The sequence below is a fragment of the Eschscholzia californica genome, unplaced genomic scaffold (genome assembly GCF_041429995.1).
Source record: "Eschscholzia californica isolate CP2 unplaced genomic scaffold, dmEscCali1.0.p SCAF_3, whole genome shotgun sequence".
Lineage (NCBI taxonomy): Eukaryota > Viridiplantae > Streptophyta > Magnoliopsida > Ranunculales > Papaveraceae > Eschscholzia > Eschscholzia californica.
Genome location: NW_028238420.1, coordinates 46,305,001 through 46,332,095, shown reverse-complemented (window position 1 = coordinate 46,332,095; position 27,095 = coordinate 46,305,001). Strand labels below are relative to the sequence as shown.

Here is a 27,095-nt window from a genome sequence, read left to right as displayed (position 1 = left end):
GACATAAATCCGTGTGCTTCTGATATTGATATATCTGCGTCATGACGTATTTTACCATTTGACGTTAGAGATGTGACTTTCACACCTAAACTTAACTTTAACCACTCCAACCTAACTTTTTTGGTCATCATCCTAACTTAGACTGATTTTTATCTTCTTCTCTATGATTTGGAGTGATATTGCATTATTATTGTCATTTTGGGTTGATTCATCATTTTGGCTTGTTTGTATTCATCCAAATATTTGGGTTCTCCTCCATTCAAGAGAAGCATGGTCATGGTAGACCAAATGAGAGAGAAAGGGGTGGATGGTTGTATGACCCACCAATGTCTCATGCCATGAAATGTTGATGCCCTCATAGTCAACAATATACCCTCTCTCTCTATACTCACCTCACCACTCTCCCTCTCTACTTCTCTGTATTGTTCTTTCCTCCCCTGTATCAACCACTTCAATGGACCTCAACCACCATAACTTCTCCTTGCCCAAATGCCCTAACCAGCTCTCCAACACTGAATGGTTCTCTCTCTCTCTCTCACTCTCTCACAGCCACAAATTACACATGCCCATACTTTTTTCTTTTCTGTAGTTTAAGTTCAAAGTTCAATTATCATTCATACTTATTTACTTGAATCAAATTAAGAAGAAGATCATACTCTAGTCTAGCAAAGATTACACCTTTTACTGAATTTCTGTAGTAAATCTCATTTTTTTTGGTACAACTACTACTGTTCTTTTTAATACTACTTTACTATCTTTGTCAAATTGATGAATGTGTTCTAAATTAATGATTCATGTTCAATTATTAATACTATGAATTGTAAATTCCTTCATGAAATCTTTACAAAAACTCTATTAATCTCAAACTTCTCTAATCCAGGATGAAATGTAACATATGGTATGCTGTTTATTGTGATCAAATTACTTTCCCATCAATCTAACCCTCATTTTGAAATTTAAATTTACTCAAATCTAACCCAACTGTTCGTTTCTCAGCCCATCTAAGTTGATCTTTACTGGTTTCTTCTGCACCTTCTGATAGACGAATAGTCTCGAATATCTAATTCTTGGAAGTCTAGAAATCTGACTTTTTTGAGATATATTGTTGCATCTATCTTGTTTGTTAGTTTTCATAGCTGTTAATCAGTTATAGACATTAACTTAAGAACTTAGTTTCTTTCTTGTCACATATACAGGATTTTCTTGGATGTTCGTAGTGATATTACCGTAGAAGTGGATGGAGCGAACTTTCCGTTACACAAGGTGAATTTCTATATTAACATCTCCCCATCTCAGGGCTTGGGATTCATGTGTACCTCATTAGACTCGATTGCATCACGGAACGATTTAATTAGCTAACGATAACACATTTCGCTTATAATTTAAGCTTTTGACTACCCACCCGCAAACCATTAATTTCTTGCCATGCCCATGTCTAGTATGGGTTTTTGATAATTTATTCGGAAAATGCAGTTTCCTCTAGTATCTCGAAGTGGGCGAATTCGAAAGCTAGTAGCAGAGCATAGAGATACTGATCTTACAAGGATCGAGCTTCTTAGTTCACCTGGAGGTTCAGAATCATTTGAGTTAGCTGCGAAATTTTGCTACGGAGTTAACTTTGAGATTACACCCTCAAATGTTGCCCAACTATTTTGCATTTCCGAATACCTCGAAATGACTGAAGAATACGGGAAAGACAACCTCGGCTTTCGTGCAGAAACGTATTTAGATACTGTTGTTTGTAAGAGTTTAGAAATGTGTGTTCAAGTCTTGCATCAATGTGAAAATCTTCTTCCTCTTGCCGATGAGCTAAATATTGTAAGTAAATGCACTGATTCAATTGCTTCGAGAGCTTGCTCAGAGCAAATAGCATCAAGCTTTTCGCGTTTAGAATATAGTAGCTCGGGTAGGCTGAAAACTAATAGACAGGCTAATTGTGATGGAGATTGGTGGATTGAAGATCTGTCTGTTCTTCGGGTTGATTTGTATCAGAGAGTTATAACAGCCATGAGATCTCGAGGAGTTCGTCCTGAAAGTATTGGGGCATCACTTATAGATTATGCTCAGAAAGTTCTTATGAAGAAATCAAGCCTTTGGAGTTCTTCAGTTCAACCAAAAGACGATATTAATGGTTCATTCGATCATGAACAAAGACTAGTAGTTGAGACGATTGTCTGTTTACTACCATTAGAGAAACTCATAATCCCCATTTCATTCCTTTTTGGCCTTCTAAGAATGTCAATGACTCTTGATTGTTCAGCTAAATGCAGATTTGATCTTGAGAGAAGAATTGCATCTCAATTGGATATTGCTACTCTTGACGATCTTTTGATTCCCTCTTCTCATCATTCTTGTGATACTTTATTTGATGTTGATACTATTCATAGAATTTTGGTGAGTTTCTCTCAGCAGGATGATAGTGAAGATGAGATGGAATATACTTCTGCTTATGAATCTGATGGTTCTCATTCTCCATGTGAAAGTGTACTCCTCAAAGTTGCAAAACTAGTTGATAACTACTTGGTTGAAATCGCTCCCGATGCAAACCTCAAATTTACTAAGTTCATGGCTATCGCAGAGACTTTGCCGGAACATGCAAGGGCTACCCATGATGGTTTATATCGAGCCATCGATATATATCTCAAAGTAAGCATATATGTACCAGTCTTTCTATTTCGAAAAACATTTGAAACTTCAAGTTACTTTCACTTTTTCTTGATCATTTTTTTTGCCATAAACCGACGATTGGTTCGTGGTGAAATCACCTTCTGAAAGAATCGATCCTTGGATCATCTCCACGTGCACCCAAATCGGATTATTTCCAACGGATTATTTTCATGTGAGTACTGATTTTGTACAATGTTTGCAGGCACATCAAGGACTGTCAGATGCAGAGAAAAGGAAGATCTGCAAACTAGTAGACTTCCAAAAGCTCTCACAAGAAGCAGCTGCTCATGCTGCACAAAACGAACGCCTCCCACTTCAGTCAATTGTTCATGTACTCTATATTGAGCAGCTAAGACTTCGAAATTCCTTATGTTCATATCCAGATACCGATCATAAACCAATGCTTCACCAGTCGTGGCGGATCGGTAGTGGTGGTCTGAGTGCTACAATGTCTCCAAGAGACAACTATGCATCATTAAGAAGAGAAAGCAGAGAACTGAAACTTGAACTAACTCGATTAAGGATGAGACTTAACGATTTTGAGAAACAACATGTTTGCATGAAAAAAGACATGGAAAAATCTACTAGCTCTCGTGCTTTCCCGAGTTCTTTTTCGTGGATGGTTCATAAACTAAGTTTGTTTGGTCATAGTTCTTCCTTGGGATCATCTTCGTCTTCAAAGCAATCAGAAGGAACAGATTCTAAGATGACCACAGGAAAGTGAAGATGAATACTTTTGACCAGGTATTGCTTACTTCATATCGCAGCTTCTTTCTTCTCTGTAAATTCAGCCTTATTCCTATGTGAATGTGAGTATATATATTCAGTTTACGTGTCTGAGAACGTCAGAGTGATATATCAGATTACAGAGTCTTGGCATTGTATTGGGTGTGTGGTGGTCATGGATGACCTAGTTTTTGTGAAAGAAAGAGGCAGAAGCAAGAACTACTGCTGTAATTTGATATGGTGCCCACGAGATGTCGAAATCATGTTTTTCACAATTTCTTTTGTTTCGAAAACTGTATGAAGAAATCTCATTTTGTTTCTTTTGGATTTGGTAATCGAAAGTTTCTTTTCATCCTCGAGTACTAACTCTACCATGACACGACCTGTTGCTTCCCCCGTTTGCTTAAACATGATTCCAGCATAATAACGTTGCAGGAAGATCGGAATTCTAAACCATCATATCCTCCTTGTGCAGCAGGAGTTTTTGCTTTCGAAACGAGTCACAGTATGTAGGTGTAAATTCGTCCGAAGACTGGTTCACAATAGCAACGAAGACATTGTCGGACCTGGTATACCGATGCCAGAACAGTATCCACGTAAACATTGTGGGGCATGGTGTGTGTGCATCAGTGCATACATGTCTCCATAATCTGACCCTAGATTCTTTATTTGAACTTAGGTGGCTTGGCCTGTAGACTCGTCTTTTGTTAGTTGATCAAAAGCAATTAGGGTTATTACTAAGATCACACGCAGATGAGAGGTGTGATCAGAGTGTAAGAATAAAAGTTAGTGGAACACACACACACATATATATGATCACAAAAACAAGAAAGAGTCAAAAGGACTAAACAAAAGTAACATAGAACTTGTTTTTTTTTCCATTAGATAAAAGATAAGTTGATATTAAAATCCATAGGGGAAGAGAAATTTACGAAATGAATCGTTAATAAAATTCAGAGAACACCACAAACAAAACCAAACTCGACAGACAAAAACTAAACCTATCCTTCCCCAAATAATAATGGCAGTCTTTCGATCAACAATACTTATTTCGAATAGTTTCCCAACTATGGGTCAGAACCGAATTCCATCCATTAGGTTGCTTTCGTGTAGAAACGAATTCCAACAGCCAACCCCAAGATTGCCAAGGGAATGAGGAATTGAAGAAGCTTGATGATAAACTCTGAACTTTTGTCCTGGACGACCTGTGTCTGGTTTGGAGGAGTATATTTCTGCTTGGCAGGGACAGTCTGCAAGTCTATATCCCCAATATAGTATTCATCCAACATTGCCCTAGCACTGGTACTGTGACCAACATCTTCGAAATCATCGGTTGCATCTTTCCCTGTGACAACCAATATAGTTCGTTGATGTTACTTAATTTAATAGAATAATGGAATTCGTTTTGGTATTCGATTTGAATAATACCTGTAGCTGTCAAGAGAACATCGTCACCTCCAGGATGATCATCCAAAAACTTGGTCACATCATACACCTGTTTTGGGGATAAAGAGATGGGGTATTAAAGATCGTAGAAGGACAAGGTAGTTTTGCTTCGCACTCCCTCAGAGAAACTCGCTAACCATCTTTTTATATATGCATATACTTATTCAAACATAATATGGGTATGCAGTTATGTAGTACCTTAATATATACATAAAGAAGAAAGAGAATAAACAACAAAAGAGAGAAAACGTAGGGGGTGAAAATCACGCTAAGTTCACCAAATACGGCTCAGCCTTGGACTTCAACTGATGTTGCAAAACTTTTTATGACAAACTCGGTACTGGTTTTCGTACTCTTAATCACGGCTAGTTAGTACTGTTCAAGGATAATATTGAGGGTTACAGGTTTAAATGGTGCATGTTCAAGACGAACTTAAGGCAAACAAGATAGGTCAAAGTCAAATTCGAGTCGAGCTCAAGTTCATTTTGCCGAGTAGGAATTTAGACCAAGTAAACAGGTTCCATTAGATTATGGGATATGCTATTTGAAAAACACTTCCTTGAGAGCCTCTTCCGATTCAAAATCTATACTTTCTTATTCTTGAGAATTATAGAGCTTAGAGGTTAATAATTACTATAAGAACAAAGTGAGTACTTCCATTACGAAATGATCCGAGACACAAAAAGGTATAATTTGAACCGCCTACCTAACCGAAGTTTTCTTGAAACCAAACTTATACTCAAAAAACAAACCCACCACAGGCCTAGTTTCTTCCAGAATGGGTAAAAAACCTAATTCTAGTATGGAAATCTTGAGTTGATATATGAAAAGAAATCATATGGTTCTGATCCACAAACCACACAACAGCAACAAAGGATCATATCAACATTAGCAACAGGACGCAGAGATGAATTCATTTGATTTCAAATCTGAAAGAATGGATAAAGGTGGTTCATTTAAGACCTAATTTAGATCTTAAAAGTATATTTTACAGAATAAAACAGTTCTAGAGATCTAAAAGATTCAGAAAATTCAAATAACAAATCAAATCTGAAAAAAATCAGTTCTTCAGATTCACATATGAATATACAATTAACATAGATCTTAAGAACAAAATACCCAAAGAAAACTTGATAATAGAATGAAGCGTGATCCATTATAATTGATTCGATCTATCTAATAACAGAAATGGGATATGAAATTGACAACCCAAACAAACAAATCAAAGTTGGAAAGAGAGAGAGAGAGAGGTAATTACCTTGCCGGAGATGATGAGCCAACAGTCCTTGGTGGTATTGTGCTCGGAAACTTCTGCTAAAGTAAACACCTTTCCGTCTCCACCCATGACTATTTACTCAGGGAAACAACCCACTATCTCCTCTTAGCCTTGAAATCTCCGGCAGGGGTGGAGAGAGAAAACTATGAGAATTTTAGAGAGAGAGAGAGGTTAGAAGAGATCGATTTGTATTTAAACTCCTTCGAGATTTCCTCTAGAGAGAGAAAGAGGGAGAATGGAGGCCTTGATTGGATTTGGGGGTAGATGGGAAGGGTAGGTGGATCTCTTGAATGGCCTATTATTTTATTTTATTTTTTGTTGAACTAGAATGGCCTATTATTGAGTAAGAACTTTTTTTTTACAAAAACTTCAAAGGAAATATGAAAAATGACACTATGCCAGCACATCTCCCGACTGAATCCGACCGGCTCATGTGTCGGTATCTAGAGAGAGAAATTTTTTAGACACATCAGTCGGTTGGGATTCAACCGAGAGATGTGTCAGGCATAACATCAGGACCGAAAAAATAATTTATAGAACTTTTAAAAAGATTTAGCTTGTGTTAAATACTATGCTTTAAAAAGCGACGCGTAGTCCCCGGCTAGGCGCCGATTACACACTGCTCAGTTAGTGCCCGATCGACTAGGGCCTGGAGCCCTAGTCGATTTTGAAGACCGAGTTAGTCAGCGTCTGGAGACGACTAGGCGCCAACTAATTCGGTCACGGGCCAACAACACTTTAAAAAAAAATCTGACTTAAAGAGAAAGAACTAGGATTTTACGTTCTCTCTCTTCTCATTTTTTTCTTCACTTCTTCAAAGATTGGAAGTTCCAAAAACCTTCATTAATGTAAGTTTCTCTCTCTGCAACTAATTTTTCTTCTCTTTCTCTCTAAAAAATCAGAACTTGTTTTCCATCTCTATCTCTCTAGTTTTTTTTTTGCTCTCTACCATCTATAATTGGTTGTTTTGTATTTCTGATGTATAAACCATGTTTATAGTTGATATAATATTGGGTTATGGACTGATTTTGCTCTTTTAGTTTTATGATTTTTCGCTTTCTAACTTCTATAATTAGTTCATTTTCTTTATAGTTATGTATTTCTAATGTATAAAACATGTTTATAATTGATATAATATGAGTTTATGGGCTGATTTTGCTCTCTAACTTTTATAATTAGTTGATTTTCTTGATAGTGTTGTATTTCTAATGTATAAACCATGTTTATAATTGATATAATATAAGTTTGTGGACTGATTTTGTTCTCTTTGTTCTATAATAATATATCTAATTATATATTTTAAACTTAACTGATGAAATCCGACTTGTCCCGTTGTCATCCCGCCTGGTAGGCAGTAACTAGGCTCGGGTCGACTGACTAGTCCCGATTTCCGACTTCTCAAACATAGGTTAGATATAAAAGAAATAATTTCATACAAATAACTATGAAATATATTCGATATTAGAGCTTTTCATTTGGTACTTATTTGTTATTTCATGAAATTTCATGATTATGTTATTTGCTTGACAATTAACTTCTACGGATACGATAACTACATATTTTAAAATTTTAATGTTGAATTGGATTAAGAGGTTTTACTTACCCTTCATAAAAATTGCATTTTTACTTTTGTGTTGTCAAAATGACATTTTTAACCTTATCCTGTCAAATAACATTGTTACCGACATTTTACCCTTGTGTTGGTCAAATGATATCTTTACCCCTACTTTTTGAAATGATAATTCATTGTACCCTTTTAAATTAATCCACGCGTCCCAAATTAAGAGTCCCACTTTGAAAATACAATTTTTTTCACAAGTTTTGCTTTTCCATTTTTACCCATATTAATTTAGTATATCCTTTTTGAAATTCAAGGAATCATGGTAGGGTATTATTTCTCTCACTTCACTTACCATAAGTGACCAACTATTGAAAATAAAATGAAGTACTAAATTAGAAACACATAAAATGTGAGTGGCTCTAATAATTATAGAATGCCACACATGAATAAAAATCAATTGGAGAAGGATGAAAATCTTCTTATTCATCTAGAATGTAAACGTAATTTAATGAACAATGCCTTACGAGTATTGCAAAAATCGGAGAATCAAAGACTATACAAATGTAATCCATAACATTTCAATTTAAAAATAAAAATTGTGATTTATTCAAATTAATCATTTCTCCTTGAGTTTTACGGTAACAAATGTTGACAGTATTTTATGTTTTGGTGTTTTCCTTCTTAATTAATCTCATACCCAAATAATGTTGATTTTAAGCTATTATGGAAAGTGGGATACTTTGCTAGGGAATGAGCTAGATTTTGGTGTTATTCTACTAAGAAATATTTTAATTAGCTAATAATAACTGTAAAATCCAATACAAGGGTATACTTGGAAAATGTAGGAATTTAATATGATATAAAAAGAAATGAGACTCTTAATGACGGACCAAAAAGGAACACAAGACTCTTAATTTGGGACGGAGGGAGTAACAAATATATTTAGTTATTTTCTTTTTGGGCCCTTACTTTGTGACCAGCTTCTTTTTTGGTCCCCTATTTTTAATAAATTCAAATTTGGCCTCTTTTTAATGTAAATCTCATAACTACCCTTCATATAAGTATATTTTCAAAGTAAAATTAATGGTGTGTTTGGTTGCAGGATTCCTAAGTAGGATTCCTATCAAAAGTGGGATTTGGTAGGAATCATGAATCCTTGGTCTGTTTGGCTACCAAGAATCCTAGGACTCTTGAATTCTAAGGATTCCTAATTCTAAAAATTGTATTGGACCAAAATCCCACCTTACCCCCTAGGATTTGCTAGGATTTTGGATTAATGAACCTAAATTTCAAACTTAAAATCAACAAAAAAATATTTCCTTCTACAAAATCATTATTTATTTTCAAAATCATTATTTTTTTCAAAAATCATATTTTTTCTAAAGACTTTTAAAAATACTCAAATAATAATAAATCATAGGATTCTTAGTTGCCAAACAAGCCAAAAAATATTACTAGGATTCATGAATCCGTAGAATCATGAATCCCAAGGACTCATGAATCCGCGGATTCATGATTCCGCCATTCAAACACACCATAATTAGAAACATCTCTCTCCATCTCACGGCCAAGCTTATTGAAGGTGTCCTAGTTCTGCTATATCATTGGAACATGGATGATAAATGGGCAAAATTTCACTCATTTAAAGACTTCGCCATTTCTTGGAGGCAATGGTAAAAATATTCTAGTTTTTCTATTTCTTTGGTACCGAGAAACCCATAATGTACTTTTAAGCATTCTACTTGTGCTATGTAAATTCGCTTTTCTTTCAATAGTACTTCCCATTATTCCAAAAAAAGGTTATGGTGTGTTTGGTTGCAGGATTCCTATCAAAAGTGGGATTTGGTAGGAATCATGAATCATTGGTCTGTTTGGCTACTAAGAATCCTAGGACTCTTGAATCCTAAGGATTCCTAATTCCAAAATTTGTATTGGACCAAAATCCCACCCTACCCCTTAGGATTTGCTAGGATTTTGGATTAATAAACCTAAATTTCAAACTTAAAATCAATGAAAATTTATTTTCCTTCTACAAAATAAATTTTTTTTTTTCAAAAATCATTATTTTTTCAAAAGTCATTATTTTTTTTTAAAATCATTATTTTTTTTCAAAAATCCTTATTTTTTTCAAAAATCATTATTTTTTTTTTTCAAAAATCACTATTTTTTTTTCAAAAATCACTATTTTTGAAGAATAATGATTTTTGAAAAGTAATTATTTTGTGGAAGGAATAACTATTTTTTGAAAAAATCGTAAAAAAAATCAGGTTTTAATGAAATTTCAGTTACCGGAAAAAAATAGGTTTCATGAAATTTCAGTTACCTAGAGACAATATTTGGATGAGATTTTGTTTTTGAGATATTATTCATGAATTTGAAAGATATTATTTTAATTAGAATCTTATTTTATATGAATCCAAATATTATAGACAAACAAACCAAAAGATTTTGAATGAAGGAATCAAGAATCCTAGAATTCTTATTGGTTACAAAACAAACCAAAAGAAACCATTTGGATTCATGAATCCCAAGGACTCATGAATCCGTGGATTCATGAATCCTGCAACCAAACGCACCATTAATGAATTCGGTGTAGTTTCAAAGTTTGGTAAAAAAAAAGGGTTATTTCCCTAATGGCCCCCTACTTTGTGACCAGTTTCCTGCCTGGCCCCCTACTTTACGAGAAATACCCATATGACCCCCTTCCGTTATAACACCGTCACTCCTCCATCATGTTTTCTCTCTCTGCCAACTCACGCCACATCATCTGTTACGCCACCTCATCACCTTCTCCGGCAGAGGTCGCCGGCCGGCCAAATTTCCAGCCGGTGACCTTCAAACTAAAAAAATTTTATTTTATTTTTTTTTCTCTCTTCCTCTCTCTCTCTCTAAAATTACTCCGGCGAAGGGAGACCTTCGCCGGAGTGGTCTGTTCTTCAAGGAACAGACCGAGTCTGTTCAGTGAAGAACAGATCTCGGTCTGTTCTTCAAGAACAGACCACTCCGGCGAAGGTCTCCCTTCGCCGGAGTAATTTTAGAGAGAGAGAGGAAGAGAGAAAAAATTATTATTATTTTTTTTTTTAGTTTGAAGGTTGCCGGCCGGAAATTGGCCGGCCGGCGACCTCTGCCGGAGAAGGTGATGAGGTGGCGTAACAGATGATGTAGCGTGAGTTGGCAGAGAGAGAAAACATGATGGAGGAGAGAGAGTGACGGTGTTATAACGGAAGGGGGCCATATGGGTATTTCTCGTAAAGTGGGGGGCCAGGCAGGAAGCTGGTCACAAAGTAGGGGGCCATTAGGGAAATAAAGAAAGATGATTTACTCCCTCTTTAGTTAGACATCAAGTCGAAGAACAGAAACAAAAAAAATTAATGGTTATTTTATTTCACATGTTTGAACGAGAGATATGGAGATAACTAGAGGTACACGAGAGATAACAGAAGAGATTCTCCCTCATGGTCAACTTTTGTCCATCAAACCAAATGGAAGAAAAAAATAGGGAAATTTCCTTTATTCAAACCAACTAAGGGATTCCACTATTTTCCTTTCACTCTGTTGTTTTTAAGGAAGAAAGAAATGACTAAATAGCAGAGAGAGAGAGAGAGGGAGGCAAATAATCATATGGAGAGGAAGGACAGAAACAATTAAGGGTCCGTTTGATACGTGTGAAAACAAGGTGGGAAAGTCGTTTTCGTAAAAAAATACCATTTTCCACTGTTTGGTTGGGACGAAATGATGTGAAAACCCAATTCCCGTGGTAGAAAAAGATAGGAAAATGGTCCAAATTTTTTACCACCTTTTAGATGGTAAAATCGATTTCTCACTTACTGTTCAATAGCACGCTCTCTCTCCTCTCACCTATCTCATCACGCAACTCCCTCAACTCTCTCACATCTCCATCACTAAATCGACTCTCTCTCTAATCCCAAATTGAAAACACAAATCTTGCAAAACCTAAACCCAAATTGAAACTTGATGGAGTTGGTTGAGGCTTGATGGTATCGGTTGAGGGTTGATGAAGTTTGGAGTTAAAACATATTTCTCTGCAAATATTTCTAAAGTATGATCATACTTACCTTGAGTAGTTCCAAATTCAGGAACGAAACAAGAATATGATCATACTTAACTTGAGGAAGAAACTGAACCTATTGTTGTTAAAACTTCCCAAACCATTTACTAATAATTATAAACCATTCCTCAAGCCATGAATCCAGTGGAGCATTAATAGAAACTTGTTGGACAAAAAAACTCCCCAATAGATCCATTGATTTGTGTAAATCGATTAGTTTCAAGAAATCGAAGAAGATGAGAAGATATTATAGGCTGAAGCAACTCGATTAGGTTAGATTTGATCATGGAACCCTAATTTTAGGAAGAACTATGGAAAGAAGGTGATGATGCTGGACTCGGTGATTTGGTTAAATATAGGGCTTTCTAAAGGCACCCCGATTTATTGCAGTTGGCGCCTTCTTCAGATGTAAAAGAAGGGTGCCTGCAGTAATATGGTGTGGTGCCTTTAGATATTCCTATCATGTTTTCTAATGCCAAACCAAACACATAAAATTTCAAATTCACATGTAAAGTTAGTGAATTTCTTTCCCATCAGAAAAGGTTAATTTTCTTACCCAAGGTTTTCTCACGTATCAAACAGACCCTAAAAGAAGAATGACAATTTGGGGAAGAAAAACTATTAATCATAACGTTAACATTAAATGGGACCAAAATTGAAGAAATAGAGGACCAAAAAGACTAACAAGTATAAACTAGGAGGTCAAATAGGTATTAACCATTTTCATAATCTACGTATAAATAAGATAACGATCTGCAAATCAAAAACCCTAGAGAGAGAAAGAGTAAAGAGGAGAGAGGGAGAGGAAGAAGAAGAAGAGGAAGAGAAAGAAAATGGTATCAGGTTCTGGTATATGTGCCGCTAAAGTGGTGGTTGACGCTCGTCACCACATGCTCGGCCGCCTCGCCTCCATTATCGCCAAAGAGCTTCTCAATGGTCAGAAGGTCGTCGTCGTTCGTTGTGAAGAAATCTGTCTTTCCGGCGGTCTTGTTCGACAAAAAATGAAGTATCTTCGTTTCCTCAGAAAGAGAATGAACACCAAACCTTCTCATGGCCCTATTCATTTCCGTGCTCCTGCTAAAATCCTCTGGAGAACCATCCGTGGGTCAGTCAAACTGTTCATAAACCCTAAAAATACTAATTTAGTCAAGTTCCTCTTAAACCCTAGATTCAACTTGTCAATCTATTGATTTATAAGTAAATGATTCATTTAAATTAATAGTCTTAAACCCTAGAATTTACTAGTTGATCTATTGATTTATACTGAAATGATTCAATTTTGTGGTATTGATCAGGATGATTCCTCACAAGACTAAGCGTGGTGCTGCTGCACTTGCAAGATTGAAGGCTTATGAGGGTATTCCACCTCCATATGATAAGAAGAAGAGAATGGTTATCCCTGATGCTCTCAAGTAAGGTTTTTTTTAATATTTTTTGATCATGAAGTTTCGATTTTTAATTATTCGGGATGTCTTATTTAGTGTTTCATTTTATATTGTTATTGTCTATTAGGGTTTTGAGGCTTCAGCCTGGACACAAGTACTGCTTGTTGGGCAGACTTTCATCTGAGGTTGGATGGAGTCATTCCGACACCATTAAGGTGAGATTTTTCGCTTGCATTCGAATGTTTAATGTCTTGTTTTACTTCAATTTTGTTATTGAAGATTACAGTTCTGAAATGTGGATTCTTTAATCTCTTTCCCTTAGAGAGTACAATTTACTTTAATGATTTTGGAATTGTGATCATGGAAAGTGAATAATCAGTTAAATTTGTTAGAAAGTTAAATCAGTTCATGAATAATGAGGCAATGAGCAATCCATACTTGTTGTTAGTGAAATGAGATGATATCTAAGTAAGAGAGTACCAATATTCGTGCGAAGTCTCAAACGTGTAAACATTTTTCTTGGGTTCAACGTCATAGTGCCATTTCCTGCAACTTAGGAACTTATGTTGCTTTTAAGCGTATGTAGTTGTTATGGCAAACGAGAGTTCAACGTCGAGAAGAAGCACACTTTGTAGTTAGTTTCACCTGAAATGTGTCTAGAAGTGTGAGATGACGCTGAATCGATTGAATAACTTAAGATCCTATTATGATTGTGCAATAACCCTCTATATCATTCGAAAAGTTCTAAACAAATGCAGAAAAGTTCGATATGTGCTAAGTGAACTGGTTATATCATTTGCAGTCTTAGATGTTAACCCATACTTCTGTTTTGCAGGAACTTGAGGAGAAGAGGAAGCAGAGAGCTCAGATAGTATACGAGAGGAAGAAGCAGCTGGCGAAGTTAAGGATCAAGGCAGAGAAGACTGCCGAGGCATCACTTGGACCCCAGTTAGAAATTCTTGCTCCGGTCAAGTATTAGATGGTTATCAGTAATATCTGGTTTTCTCGAAGATTAACAGTTTTGTGAGAGTTAAGCGCCTATACCATTCTGAGTTTGGTTTCATTTTTGTGATTTTCTAGTGCTACTTTCTATTTGTATCCAAACAAACTGCAGAATTGTTCAAAAGTTGTTTAGTTTAGTGATCAGTGATTTATGGTCGGAAGAAGACTTTAATCAATTTCGAAGTTTTTTCTTTTGTACTTCCTGATAATGAATTTTGTGCTCATATTATTATTTTTTGAATAAACTCACGGAAGGTTTTAACCAACAAACTTCACATGGGATGGGTTTTTTTTTGTATCTATTGGTCATTGAAAACCTAAGTTTGCATTCTCAACTCCAACGCTAATGGACAACCTGGACGACAATCTCCTTTATGAAATCCTAACAAGACTGCCTGCTAAAACCGTAGCTAGATGGAAAGTAATCAACAAAAGGTGGTACTCCTTGATGTCTCATCCTTACTTTGTAAATAAACACACTAGTCTTCAAACTAATCGTCATGCTTCTAGTTTCTTACTCGTGTTTCCAATGCAACTTAGAAAAATCGTCCAACTATCTTTCGACCCATCTTCGCCCGACGGTCTCCTTAAAACTACAACCATTTCTCTAGACATACCTGACAATACTTATGCACATACCACAGCTAGTTGTCACGGCCTTCTTTTGGTTAGGCTTTTATACTGCATTTGCATTTTTAACCCTTTAACCAAGAAGAAACAAATTATTCCACCAATTCCTAATTGTGAACAACTCTCTTGTGAATATGGATTAGTCTTTGGACCAACTTCTTCATCTCCATATTACTATAACCACTACAATGTCGTTTACATGGTTGTGGGAAATGGGACGTTTCAATTCAATATTTTCAATCGATACACTAGGTGTTGGAGAGATTCCAACAAGACTACGATGATAAGCTATGGTAATGGGGTGACCGATGGGTCAATACTTGCATCATGCAGTCCTGTTTGCTTCCGAGGAATTATACATTGGTTAACTGACAAGGGAGATTTTATTGCTGTGACGCCCCAAGCCCAGCAGTTGCCGATATTGTCCTCCCTTTACACCACCACCCTCGCACGGATGGTAGGAGGTTTTGTTCTTGGCGAGAGCACCACAGACTCCCCCAAAAGGCCTCGGTACTTACCAAGCTCGAGCATACACCTATAGCCCAGGCTCCGGACACTCTCGTGAGCGATGTGGGACTATCACAGTCCCCCCACCCTCAACGAAGAGCCGTCCTCGGCTCTGATACCACTTGTGACGCTCCAAGCCCAGCAGTTACCGATATTGTCCTCCCTTTACACCACCACCCTCGCACGGATGGTAGGAGGTTTTGTTCTTGACGAGAGCACCACGAACTCCCCCAAAAGGCCTCGGTACTTACCAAGCTCGAGCATACACCTATAGCCCAGGCTCCGGACATTCTCATGAGCGATGTGGGACTATCACAATTGCATTCAATTTGGATAAAGAAGAGAGCCGGGTGATTGAAATACCAAAGACCGTATTTTACTAAGTCCCGTTATAATCCATGGAGGGACTGTAGTTGGGTTGGAGTTGTAGAAAATGAAGTTAATCTTGTAGTGGTTACCCGTGAACTTGAAATAGTAATTTGGGTACTCAATGATTACGAGAACAACAAGTGGAAACTCAAGAGAAAGAATGTGAAAATAAAGATGGATGATGTAGCTTATGTTCGACCCTTTTTCTTCGACGGTGAGAGATTTGTGCTTTTCATTCAAACCAGCAGCATGACTAGTGAGATAGAGTACACTTGGCAAGAACATCACATCAAAACTGGTGTTTTAAGACCTTTATGTATTACACTTCGTGTAGGGTGTTTCCCCGATATAAGCACGCTGACTGAGGTTTGAGATTTCAAGTTGATTTCTCGAAGATTAACAATTTTGTGAAGGTTAAGAGCTTAACTATTCGAGTTTTGTTTCATTTTCGTTATTTTCTTGTGTTTTGGTAGTACTCAGTGATTTATTATTGAATCAACTTATCAAGGGTTAAATCTCAATTATGTTTTGAACATTTGTGTACTTCTGAATAATGAATGTGTTCATTAGTTTTTTTTTTTTTTTTTTTTTTTTTTTTTTTTTTTTTTTTTTTTTTATGTTGTTTCAGTAACTAGTTAAACCTACATAGATTTTAGTTTCGAATAAACCTAACAGAGATTTTAACCACAAATCTTCAAATGAAAATGGGTTTTCAGTTTACCTGTCTAATGGTCATTGAAAACCTAAGTTTCAGAAGATTTAGTAAATCACGTGCTCTGTTAACATAGAATGATATGCAGAACGGGAGTTTGATTTCAAAGAGTATAACCCTGTTTACATGAAGATAGTACATCCAAATTGGTTCAGTACATAATAAACCTAAATCAGTTCTTCGTATCCAAGTTTTCATCGGATGGTAGTCATCATCCACCAGATATTTTGCTGCACATCATTCTCTCAACTTAGCGATTCCCGGGTTACAAATATGGGTCTTGACCTTTTCTCGGTTGCGGACAGAGATGATATTGGGTTGCTTGTGGATGTTTGGCAGAATGGCAGCTTTCGACCATGCAGTCCCCAACCCGACCTTGCCCACTAGAACCAGATTTCTCTTCGGCTTGACTATGGGATCCCGAAAAAACTTTGTCGGGCTCGCCTGCAACGATCTTGGTTGTCGATTCTGATAATTCTTGATTAGCAGTTTCAAACACTAATGAATCAGTTTCAAACACTAAGACTTGTTTTTTTTATTTAAATCTTGTTTAGTTATAAGCTCTCCGAGTTCATTTTTGGTTCTACTTTTTTTGTTTTTTTGTATAATATTAACGTACTTTGCCTCTTGCCCGGTCCTTCAATAACATTAATCATTAACGTGACTAAATGGAAAATTAAGTTCGGTGGGCAATATGTGGACAACCGTTTTTCTTATATGGACAACTATCTTATGTGGACAATCAAAATAATTAATTTTTTTTATATGGACACCAGTTTCTAAGGGGACAACTCTCTATTATTTCCACTCAAGTCCTCTTAGAATTAGATGTAGTATTTTAACACCTCCCTCTTTTCTCATAAACCCTAAGTAAGTTTGGTCTTCTTCTACTGTTTCATCTTCATCATCAACCCAAAATTCTAGAGTGAGAATTTTTTTGGAGAAGATTATGACATCAAATAAAGGGAAGGGAATTGTTGAAGGATAATCCTAACCAGAAAAATCAGATCTAAAAACCCTAAACCCCGTTTTAAAACCTAGAAATCAAAAATTTCAAAACCCTAGATTTTTTTACAAACAAGGAGTTGCTCGTGCTTCGTGGAAAATCGACAAAACACGAGAGATCTTAATTTCTGAGTTTTTGTAAAAAAAAAATTTAACTTGCCAATTTCATAGATTTCCTACGAAAATTTGGCAAGACAGAAGAAAACTTACCACGAAAATCTAGCATATTTTCGTAGATTTTCCACGAAATTCTGAGAATTTCTTTTTCACTTCAATCTTTTGCCTTGAAATCGTTTTGTATTCTTTCAAACTACCCAAACGAAAATACAAAATAAAAATAAAAAAGTTAGGGTTTTACCTCATCAATGTAGGGTTTGATTAAAACCCATCTAAGGTTTGATAAAAAACAAAGGGAAGTAGTAGAAACTATAGTTCACTAAAAAAACAAAGAGAAGTGGTAGAAACTATAGATTACTAAAAAAAATAAGGGAAGTGGAAATTGATGAGTTTTATCTTCGTCATTCATCTAGGGTGTGATAAAAAACAAAAGGAAGTGGTAAAAACTATAGTTTACTTTTAGTAGCAGTACAAGAATAAGAATAAGACTAAGAAGAAGGAAGAAGAAGAAGATGATGAAGAAGAAGACAACTTAGGTTTTCAATTTTGAACTATTATTTTGTTAATGGTCCACGAGTTAGTAACTGTTAGTATTTAAGACTTTATGGAGTTGTCCCCTTATTAAATCAAAGTCAACTAAGTCAAGCATAATTGACTCGCACCGGGTCCGAAAATAGTTGTCCATATAAAAAAACAGTTGTCCACGTATTGGCCACCTTAAGTTCATATTCTCATGATTATCTGTTAGTGATACCAAACATAGCTATAGTTGATGAGCAAAGCAGCGGGCATAATAAGCACATGAAATTTTCTCTCAAATAAGAGCTTTTCGACAATTATACTCTCCTTGTATGTTATTAGTTCCGTCGTATCCTTGGCCTCGCAAGCGAGAAGTACATAATTCGTATCTGCACAAAAATGAAGCTAATGCCATTTTCAAACTTTTAGTACAAGTATCTGTCACACGCTCAACCCCTAAAAACCTCTCGATAATACACCCTTCCATGTTCATATAACGAATCACGATTTTTTCTTTCTTTTTTGAATTTATAAATTTATGGAAACAGATTTTATGGAAACAAGGTCGAAAGGGAAGGTTGTTACAAACTAAAGCTAAAAAAAAAGAAGGAAATAACCTAGTAGTAATATTTAACCAAGTCCTTTACCCTTGCCCTCTTCTCTCCACTCAACCTTTCTTTCACACCATCGTCTTCTCCCGACGGCAGGATCCTAAAAGCAAATCAGGTACTCATCTCTCTGTCTCTCATTCATAAGTCATATTTAAAAACATAACAATCTTATAAACCCTAAACCCATATTTATGTTTGTTGATATATCTGTATCCATCCATTGTGGTTTAAACTTTCTCTCCCTCTCTCCCCCCTCTATTGTATTTACACAGGTTAAAGTTGTTTATAACAACTATGCTATTAATGGACAAACTAGATGACTATCTCCTCAGTGAAATCCTAACAAGACTGCCTGCGAAAACCGTAGCCGGATTGAAAATTATCAACAAAAGATGGTATTCCTTAATCTCCCACCCTTTCTTCCTAAACAAACACACTAGTCTTCAAACTAGTCCTCATGCTTCTAGTTATCTTAAGAAGTTTTCAGATTATCCTGGATTTATCGTCCAGGTATCTTTCAATCCATCTAGGCCCCGTTGTTTCCTTCCTCATCAAACCACCATTTCTCTAGACTTACCTAAGGAGTTTGAGATTACTTATCAATGGATTATAACTAGCTGTCATGGCCTTCTTTTGGTTAATCTTAAAAATTGCATTTGCATTTTCAACCCTTTAACCAAGAAGAAACGACTTATTCCACCATTTTCTGATTCTGAAAATCTCGTTTGTGCATATGGGTTAGTCTTTGGACCAACTTCTTCATCTCCATATTACTATAACCACTATAATGTCGTTTGCATCGTTGTAGCAACTGGGACACTTCAATTCAAGATTTTCGATCGGGACACTAGCTGTTGGAGAGATTCCAACAAGACTACGATGATATCCCATATTGGTAATGAGGTGATCTGGGAGTGGATAAGTAGTCCTCCTGTTTGCTTTCGAGGAATTATACATTGGTTAACTTTTGAGGGAAATATTATTGCATTTAATTTGGATAAAGAAGAGAGCAAGACGATTGAAATACCAAAGAGTGTATATGAAATGTTAAATAAATCCAGTGAGAATCCTTGGAGGTACCGTACTTGGTTCGGAGTTGTAGAAGATGAAGTTAATCTTGTAGTGGGTACCGAAGAACACGAAATAGCAATTTGGGTGCTCAATGATTATGAGAACAACAAGTGGAAACTTAAGAGTGTGATAAAAAAGAAAAGTAGTGATGTACTTTGTTATGTTAGTCCCCTGTTCTTCGATGGCAAGAGATTGGTGATTGCCATGCAGGCCATCGGAACGGTTGGCTATACCGATTGTTATTGGCATGAACTCAACATCAAAACTGGTGTTTTAGAACCTTCAAATTATGTTTATGGAGTAGGGTGTTTCCCCAATATAAGCACATTGACTGAGGTTTGAGATTTCAAATGGTGTTTTCGAAGATGAATAGTTTTGTGAGGGTTCAGCTTTTACACCAGTGGAGTTTGGTTTCATTTTTTGTGATTTTCTCGTGCTACTTTCTATTTGTAGCGAAACACAATGCAGAATTGTTCAAAAGTTATTTATAAAGTTTAGTGCTCAATGACTATTACCAAATTAACCCACAAATAGAAAACCCATTTCCATTTGAAGTTCGGAAGTGCTAGAATCACAAAAGATTTTGACAAAAGAAGTTTCTCAGTTGATGTGGCGGTTGTGATATTAATCTCTCAACGACTCAGATTTAGTCAAAATTTCAAACCACAACCGCCACATCAACTGGAAAACTTCTTTTATCAAAATCCTTTGTGATTTTAGCATTTGCCTTTGAAGTTTAGTTGTTAAAACCTTTGGTGCGCTTATTCAAAACATAAAATCTATGTTAGGTTAAGCAGCAAGTGTTGGTAAGGGACGGATTCAAGATTGCCACTTAGGAAGTGTGAAATTATATGGCTCACTATTTTTTTTCCAAACACTACTATTAACAAAGTACTTGTGTTAATTATATATTAGGACATTAACGATTACAAATGCAATTGACTTTTACGAGAGTTCATGTTTTGACATGTTCGCGTAATTGACTCACGGTTGATTTTACTAAAAACTTATTTTTCAATAAAGACTACTAAACTATCATTCAACCGCAGATCACCAATTTTGTTTCTTAAGCGTGTCCTGACTAGCTTCATTGTTGAAAAAACTCTTTCAGCGGAAACCGGCAAAGTAAGTCTATTCTTTGGATAACAAATCTATTGCTTCCCACTTTTAGTTTGCTTTAACAGAACGTGCAACAATAACTTCAATGACATCTAAAACAAAATAGAACATGAAAGGTTCTAGTAAAGATACTAAACTGTTATAGTTTGAACCCCAATGAGTAGCTCCAGACTGCTTAAGACTTATTTTTTTTTATTCAAGCCTTGTCCAGTTATAAGCTTTCTATTCATTTGCTTCTACGTTTTTGTTTTTTGTATAATGTTAAACGTATTATTCGTCTTGCCCGATCCTCCAATACCATTAATCATTTGCATGACTAAATGGAAAGTAAGTTCATATTCACATGATTATCTGTTAATGATACCAAACATAGTTGTAGTTGATGAGCAAACAGTGGACATAATAAGCACATTAGTTTTCTCTAAATAAGAGTTTTTCGACCATTATACTGTCCTTGTATATTATTAGTTCCGTCGTATCTTTGGCCTCGTAAGCGAGAACTAGATAAATCATATCTGCACGAAAATGAAGCTAATGCCATTTTCAAACTTTTAGCACAAGTATCCGTCACATGCTCAACCCCTAAAAACTTTTTGATAATATGCCCTCCTATGTTAACGTAACAAATCACAATAGCTAGACGATTGAGTTTGCTCGGAATGTCTATCTAATGCAGTTGTAATATCTTGTTGTTGATTCATTAAATTTATACAACTAATCCGAGCATAATAATAATGACTATTTCTTTTGCCAACATGTTTCACTAACTGGTCATGTTTTCTCCAACCACTCTAACCTCCGTTAACAAAGGTATCATGACAAAGTTTACCTTTTTTGACAACAGTACAAAACAAACAAAAATGATAGTATTTTTCAACACTATATTCTAACCACTCTTGATGATCATTAAACCAAGACATAATGAAGCGCTTTCCAATATTCTTTTTAGGAAAATTATGGTCTTTTGGTTGAAATGGACCACGATACAAATAATGTGTATTAATTTCGTCTCTATATTTGGATTCATGACTCGAAATTGTCAGTTTAAGTCTCAAATCACGGTGGCGAACGAGGCGTGTCGACCCGGAAAGGACCGACATGACCCATTTATAAGGCAAAACGACACGAACCGACGTGTGCCGTGTCGTGCCGACCTGCCGCGGGTCAAGCGGGCCATGTCGGGTCTGGAATTTTAAGCTCCAAGACCCGTCAACCACGACAGGTTAGGAACGGAAACACGACCTGCCACGACCAGTGGCGATCCTAACCTGCCACGCCACGCTAACCTGTTAGAACGGGTATTTAGCTTACAAGATATTATTTTCATTTTGTTAAAAGTAGTTATTAATTAATAACATTAATAGTCAATAAAAATTATTAATTAATAAAACAAATACATGTACTGAAGTTTAAACAAAGATCACAATGTTTGACTTGAAAAATATTTAATGTTTTCTTTTGTTATTTTTTTGTTTACACATAAGTAAATATAAAATTCGTGAATGGGTCGGCAACATCTGACCTATTAGCCACGACCCAACATAGCAACACCCGGAACTTCCACGGGAACGGCTGAGTCATTGTCATGGGTCGTTTTTGTGTCCAAACCTTGCTTCATTATCTTCTTACTTGTCTTTGTCTTTGTTATTTTACGAGAGTATTGTTAAAAAGAGAGGAAGGTTTTAAGAGAAAAATTGTAGAGAGACATAGAACTTTATGAGTCCATCACTAAATTTCTTTTGAAAACATTTGTTTTGAAACCATATTAGATCTTTTGAAAACATTTGTTTTGATTAATTAAATTTCTTTTGATTGTGAGTCACTGTCTGAATTGCTTTTAGTTTGTTAAGTTGGTTTTCTTTTCATTCCCTATACTTTTAAATTTGATATTTCATGCTTAGATGATATATGCTTATTGATTGATAGACAATAGCTTAGAGATTTATTTTTCAAAACAAGGTAATTTCAATTTTATGGTTTAAAAACCGATTTTATCGAAAACATCTTCAGAAATTCGGATAGTTCATTATCTAGAATTTTGAGTTATAGAAATAAGAAAATGAGTTAGTTAATTATTTGTGCTAAAGGTGATTTTATGTGGTGGATTCTAAAATCCTAGGTCGTTATCCCCATCGATCTGTTTGACTACTTGATAGGTTTGACTAGTCCCTGCGGATCGACTATTCGAAAGAAAACTGTACTACTTCCAAGTTTTAGAATAGGTTTGACTAGTCCATGCGCATCGACCCCGGTCTTACTGGGTTTTACTACTTGATCATCGTGCACTTGTGGTATAGAGACCTTTTAGGGTAACCTTTTAGGCCCATCAGTCGTTCCCCCGAAGCGATCTACAACCGCTTCGACAAACTCTTCCCATGAACGAAAATAGTTACTTCTTTTAGCCCAACGACACCATTGCAATGCTTTTCCATCCAAGTAACTGATTGCAGACTGAAACTTTTGTTCTTGTGGAGTGTCATAGAACTCAAAATATTGTTCAGCTTGAAAAATCCATCCTTCCACATCTGATCTAAACCGTGTAAAATATAACCTTTCACCTTTAAAACGATTTCCTCTTTAAGACACAATCTCTCTATTTTCGACCAATCGATCAATCTTCTCAATCAATAATGATTGATTTACCGTACTCTCAGTCATCTTCTTCCGCCAATTCACCTAATTGTTTCTCAATTTTTTTTTTCTTTCGAGTTTGTACCATAAACGAGGTTCTCTAACGAAGATAAAAGTAATGCGAAAGCGAATGATAGGAACGTCTGGTCTGGATACCAATTGATAAGAACTTTCATGTCTTACTTAAGGTCAGTCAAAGATAAACGTAATACTAATCGAAAACTTTATTAATAACTTTCAGATTCATCTCCCTAACTACTATGAACTCAACCATATATATAGGCTACAACCAGACAATTTAGACTATAACTAGGAATTGATATTTAGAAATATAAAAACTCCTAAATTACTTGGGAACTTTAAAATAAAGAAAATCTTAATATTAAATAACTATAGAATATCGTTCAAAATATAGAGACTCCTAATTTAAATATAAAGAATATCTTTCTCTATCAGGTTGCGACAACCTCCAACACAGAAGTAAAAATATTTGTTTGCTATTTTTTGCAAGTATAGTTGTTCAAAGCATTTCTAGTTTTAACATAAACATTTTGTATAATGATTTGGTAAAGAGGTTAGATGTCTTGATTTTTTATATAATAGTTGTTTTCAAATTGTTTGCACTTGTAAAATTGTTCAAAGCATTTCTAGTTTTAACTTGAGCATTTTGTGAAATGTTTATGTAAAAAAAAAGGTGTTTTGGATCTGTAACGAGCTTAGATTATGATGGATTGTTTAGACATTTTAAGGAAAAATAATTATTTGCAATAGTACAAATGTTCAGAAATTTTTTATTTCTTACATAAACATTTTATATAATGTTTTGGTAAAGAGGTTAGTTGTGTTGATTTGGTAAATAACTTTTCTTTTGTAAACTTTTCATAACAATTGTAAACACTATTTGGAACAAACTGACTAATGTTAAAGTCATCTAAAAATTACGTAAGCATTTTGTTAGTTGTAAGACTTCGTAACTATGTGTGTTGCAAAAGTAGCAGTGACATAAGCATTTTGTATAATATTGGCATGGAAAAATGTGTAAGGTTTTGGCGTGGAAAAAGGTGTAAGGTTTTAACATTTTGCATAATGTTTAAGTCATTAGAAATAATTTCATAAGCATTTCTCATAATGTTAGAACATTCTACATTACTCCCTGTTCAGTTTAGAAATATTTATATGATAAGTTGTAATGTTTGAGAAAGTTTAAAAAAATAACTATGTGTGTTACAAAAGTAGTAGTGACAAGCATTTTGTATAATGTTTTAGCATTAAAAAAGGGTAAGGTTTGAACATATAACAAGGTGACTTGAACTAGAAATAATTTCCTAAACATTTTGCATAACGTTCTAAGCATTCTACATTACTCCCTGTTCAGTTTTAGTAATGTTTACATGATAAATTGTAATGCTTGAGAAAGTTTAAAAAATGTCATAACTTATGTCTATGTTGGTTGCAAAGGTACTAGTGACATTAGCATTTTGCATAATGTTTGGACATAAATGTTATGTGTAAAGTTTAAACATATGCAAGTGTTAATGGCAATAGAAATGGTTTTCTAAACATTTTGTAAAATGTTTGTAGCATTCTTTATTATTGTCTATGCATTTGACTGAATGTTTACAACTTTACATAACCTTTAAAATGTTTCTGTGAAAAGGTTAAACCTTTGAATGATAAACACACTCGAATATAATCGAGTGGAGGTGAAGAAGATAATTAACTAGGTTGTTAACCGAGGGAGATGAAGAAGAGATGATGGTCTCGGCTATAACCGAGACTATGTGTGATGACTCTCGGTTGAAGCCGAGAGTGATGGAACTTAGATGTTCGGGTATAACCGAGAGAGAGAGGGAGAGATGGAGCTCTCGGTTATAACCGAGAATGTTGATGATGATTAGTGAGTTGTTGATCGTATGAGAAGGAGAGAGAGATAGGTAAATACCTTGTTTATTAACTTACAACTTGATAGATTACATTGTCTATGGAGATACATATTTATAGGTTTACAACTTAGGAGTCTTGTAAAATCGAAAAACTAAAACTCTATCCTTATCTAGTGTAATCCTAATAGAATTAGGACTAGTAATGGAGACAAACCCACTCGGTTGGACCGAGTGGAATTGACTCTCTAACACTCCCCCTCAAGTTAGAGCGGGAATGGAAGTAACGCCTAACTTGCCAATAATGTTCTTGAACGGTTCTGCCCCGAGTGGTTTTGTGAAGATATCTGCTAGTTGAGAATCTGAACTTGTAAAGCGCGTGGCAATGACGTTATCTTTGATCTTCTCACGAACGATGTGGCAATCTATCTCAATGTGTTTGGTACGTTCGTGAAATACGGGATTATCAGCAATGTGGAGAGCGTCTTTGTTGTCGCAATAAACTGTCATCGGATCTGAGTGATCGATTCCAAAATCAAGTAATAAATACTTGAGCCATTGTAATTTGCATGTGAGGATGGCTAAAGCTCGATATTCTGCTTCGGCCGAAGATTTGGCAACGGTGGGTTGTTTCTTTGATTTCCATGAAAGTGGGCTAGATCCCAACATTGTAAAATATCCAGTAGTTGATCTACGGGTGGAAGGACAACCAGCCCAGTCTGAATCACAGTAACCTGTAATATGAAAAGAGCTGTTTGCTGATAAAAATACTCCTTTATCAAGGGTACCTTTCAAGTATCGTAGTACGCGATGAGCGGCGTCTAAGTGTACTTGACTAGGTGTTTGCATGAATTGACTAAGGTTATTCACAGCAAAGGCGATATCTGGCCGTGTAACTGTTAAGTAGAGAAGTCGGCCAATTAGGCGACGGTAAACTGACGGATCCGCCAATGGTGTACCGTCAGTGGGAGAGAGGCGGAGTTTTTGTTCCATAGGAAACTCCGAAGGACGTGCAGCGGTCAGTCCAGAATCTTTTAAAATATCAAGTGCATATTTTCTTTGACATAGAAAAATGCCTTGTGAAGAACGAGAAACTTCAATACCAAGAAAGTACTGGAGACGTCCTAAATTCTTTAGTGAGAAAGCATTATGTAGGAATGATTTTAACTTGGAAATAGCATGATCATTATTTCCTGTGATAATGATATCATCCACATAGACTAGAACGTAAATCTGAGTGGAGTGGGAACGAAAGGTAAAAAGCGAATAATCACTCTTAGATTGAGAGAAACCACGTTCAATTAGAACGGAGGAAAATTTGGAAAACCACTGACGGGAGGCCTGTTTGAGACCATAAAGAGATTTATGAAGGCGACATACAGTAGACTCCCCCTTAGATGAAAATCCGGGGGGAAGTTTCATGTAAACCTCTTCATGTAGGTCGCCTTGGAGGAAGGCATTATTAACATCCAACTGGTGGAGAGACCAGCCTTTAATGGCGGCGAGAGAAAGGAGAACTCGAACGGTTACTAGTTTAGCAACCGGAGCAAAAGTATCATTGTAATCTAATCCCTCTATTTGAGTATAGCCTTTAGCCACTAAGCGAGCTTTATAGCGTTCTATGGAGCCATCGGGCTTGAATTTTATTTTATACACCCATTTACAACCGATAGGCTTCTTACCGGGTGGTAAGTTAGTAAGAGTCCATGTTTTGTTTTCTTCCAAGGCCGAAATTTCCTTGGCCATTGCATCCTTCCAATGAGAAGATTTCATTGCTTGGGTGAAGGAAGTG

The 27,095-nt window shown here is 35.8% G+C and overlaps 4 protein-coding genes across 4 annotated transcripts; 3 read left to right on the top strand and 1 right to left on the bottom strand.

Annotated features, from left to right (window-relative positions):
• On the top strand, positions 1-3,745 carry LOC147550892 (BTB/POZ domain-containing protein At5g48800-like). The gene is made up of 4 exons (XM_086668745.1): positions 1-519; positions 1,197-1,263; positions 1,474-2,646; positions 2,870-3,745. The coding sequence occupies exons 1-4, from the start codon at positions 455-457 to the stop codon at positions 3,389-3,391; spliced, it is 1,827 nt and encodes a 608-aa protein (XP_086524871.1). The 5' UTR covers positions 1-454; the 3' UTR covers positions 3,392-3,745.
• Positions 3,746-4,248: 503 nt separating this feature from the next.
• Positions 4,249-6,484, bottom strand: LOC147550891 (cytochrome b5-like). Its single transcript, XM_086668746.1, has 3 exons — positions 6,098-6,484; positions 4,822-4,888; positions 4,249-4,738 (listed from the first exon to the last, which is right to left on the bottom strand). Exons 1-3 carry the CDS (start codon positions 6,182-6,184, stop codon positions 4,488-4,490), a joined length of 405 nt encoding a protein of 134 aa, XP_086524872.1. The 5' UTR covers positions 6,185-6,484; the 3' UTR covers positions 4,249-4,487.
• A 5,927-nt stretch (positions 6,485-12,411) lies between these two features.
• LOC147550890 (large ribosomal subunit protein uL13w-like) lies at positions 12,412-14,402 on the top strand. Its single transcript, XM_086669482.1, has 4 exons — positions 12,412-12,850; positions 13,041-13,157; positions 13,258-13,345; positions 13,966-14,402. The coding sequence occupies exons 1-4, from the start codon at positions 12,579-12,581 to the stop codon at positions 14,107-14,109; spliced, it is 621 nt and encodes a 206-aa protein (XP_086525608.1). The 5' UTR covers positions 12,412-12,578; the 3' UTR covers positions 14,110-14,402.
• A 4,156-nt stretch (positions 14,403-18,558) lies between these two features.
• LOC147550889 (F-box protein At1g20360-like) lies at positions 18,559-20,165 on the top strand. Its single transcript, XM_086667892.1, has 2 exons — positions 18,559-18,717; positions 18,875-20,165. The coding sequence occupies exon 2, from the start codon at positions 18,897-18,899 to the stop codon at positions 20,013-20,015; it is 1,119 nt and encodes a 372-aa protein (XP_086524018.1). The 5' UTR covers positions 18,559-18,717; positions 18,875-18,896; the 3' UTR covers positions 20,016-20,165.
• Positions 20,166-27,095: the final 6,930 nt, after the last annotated feature.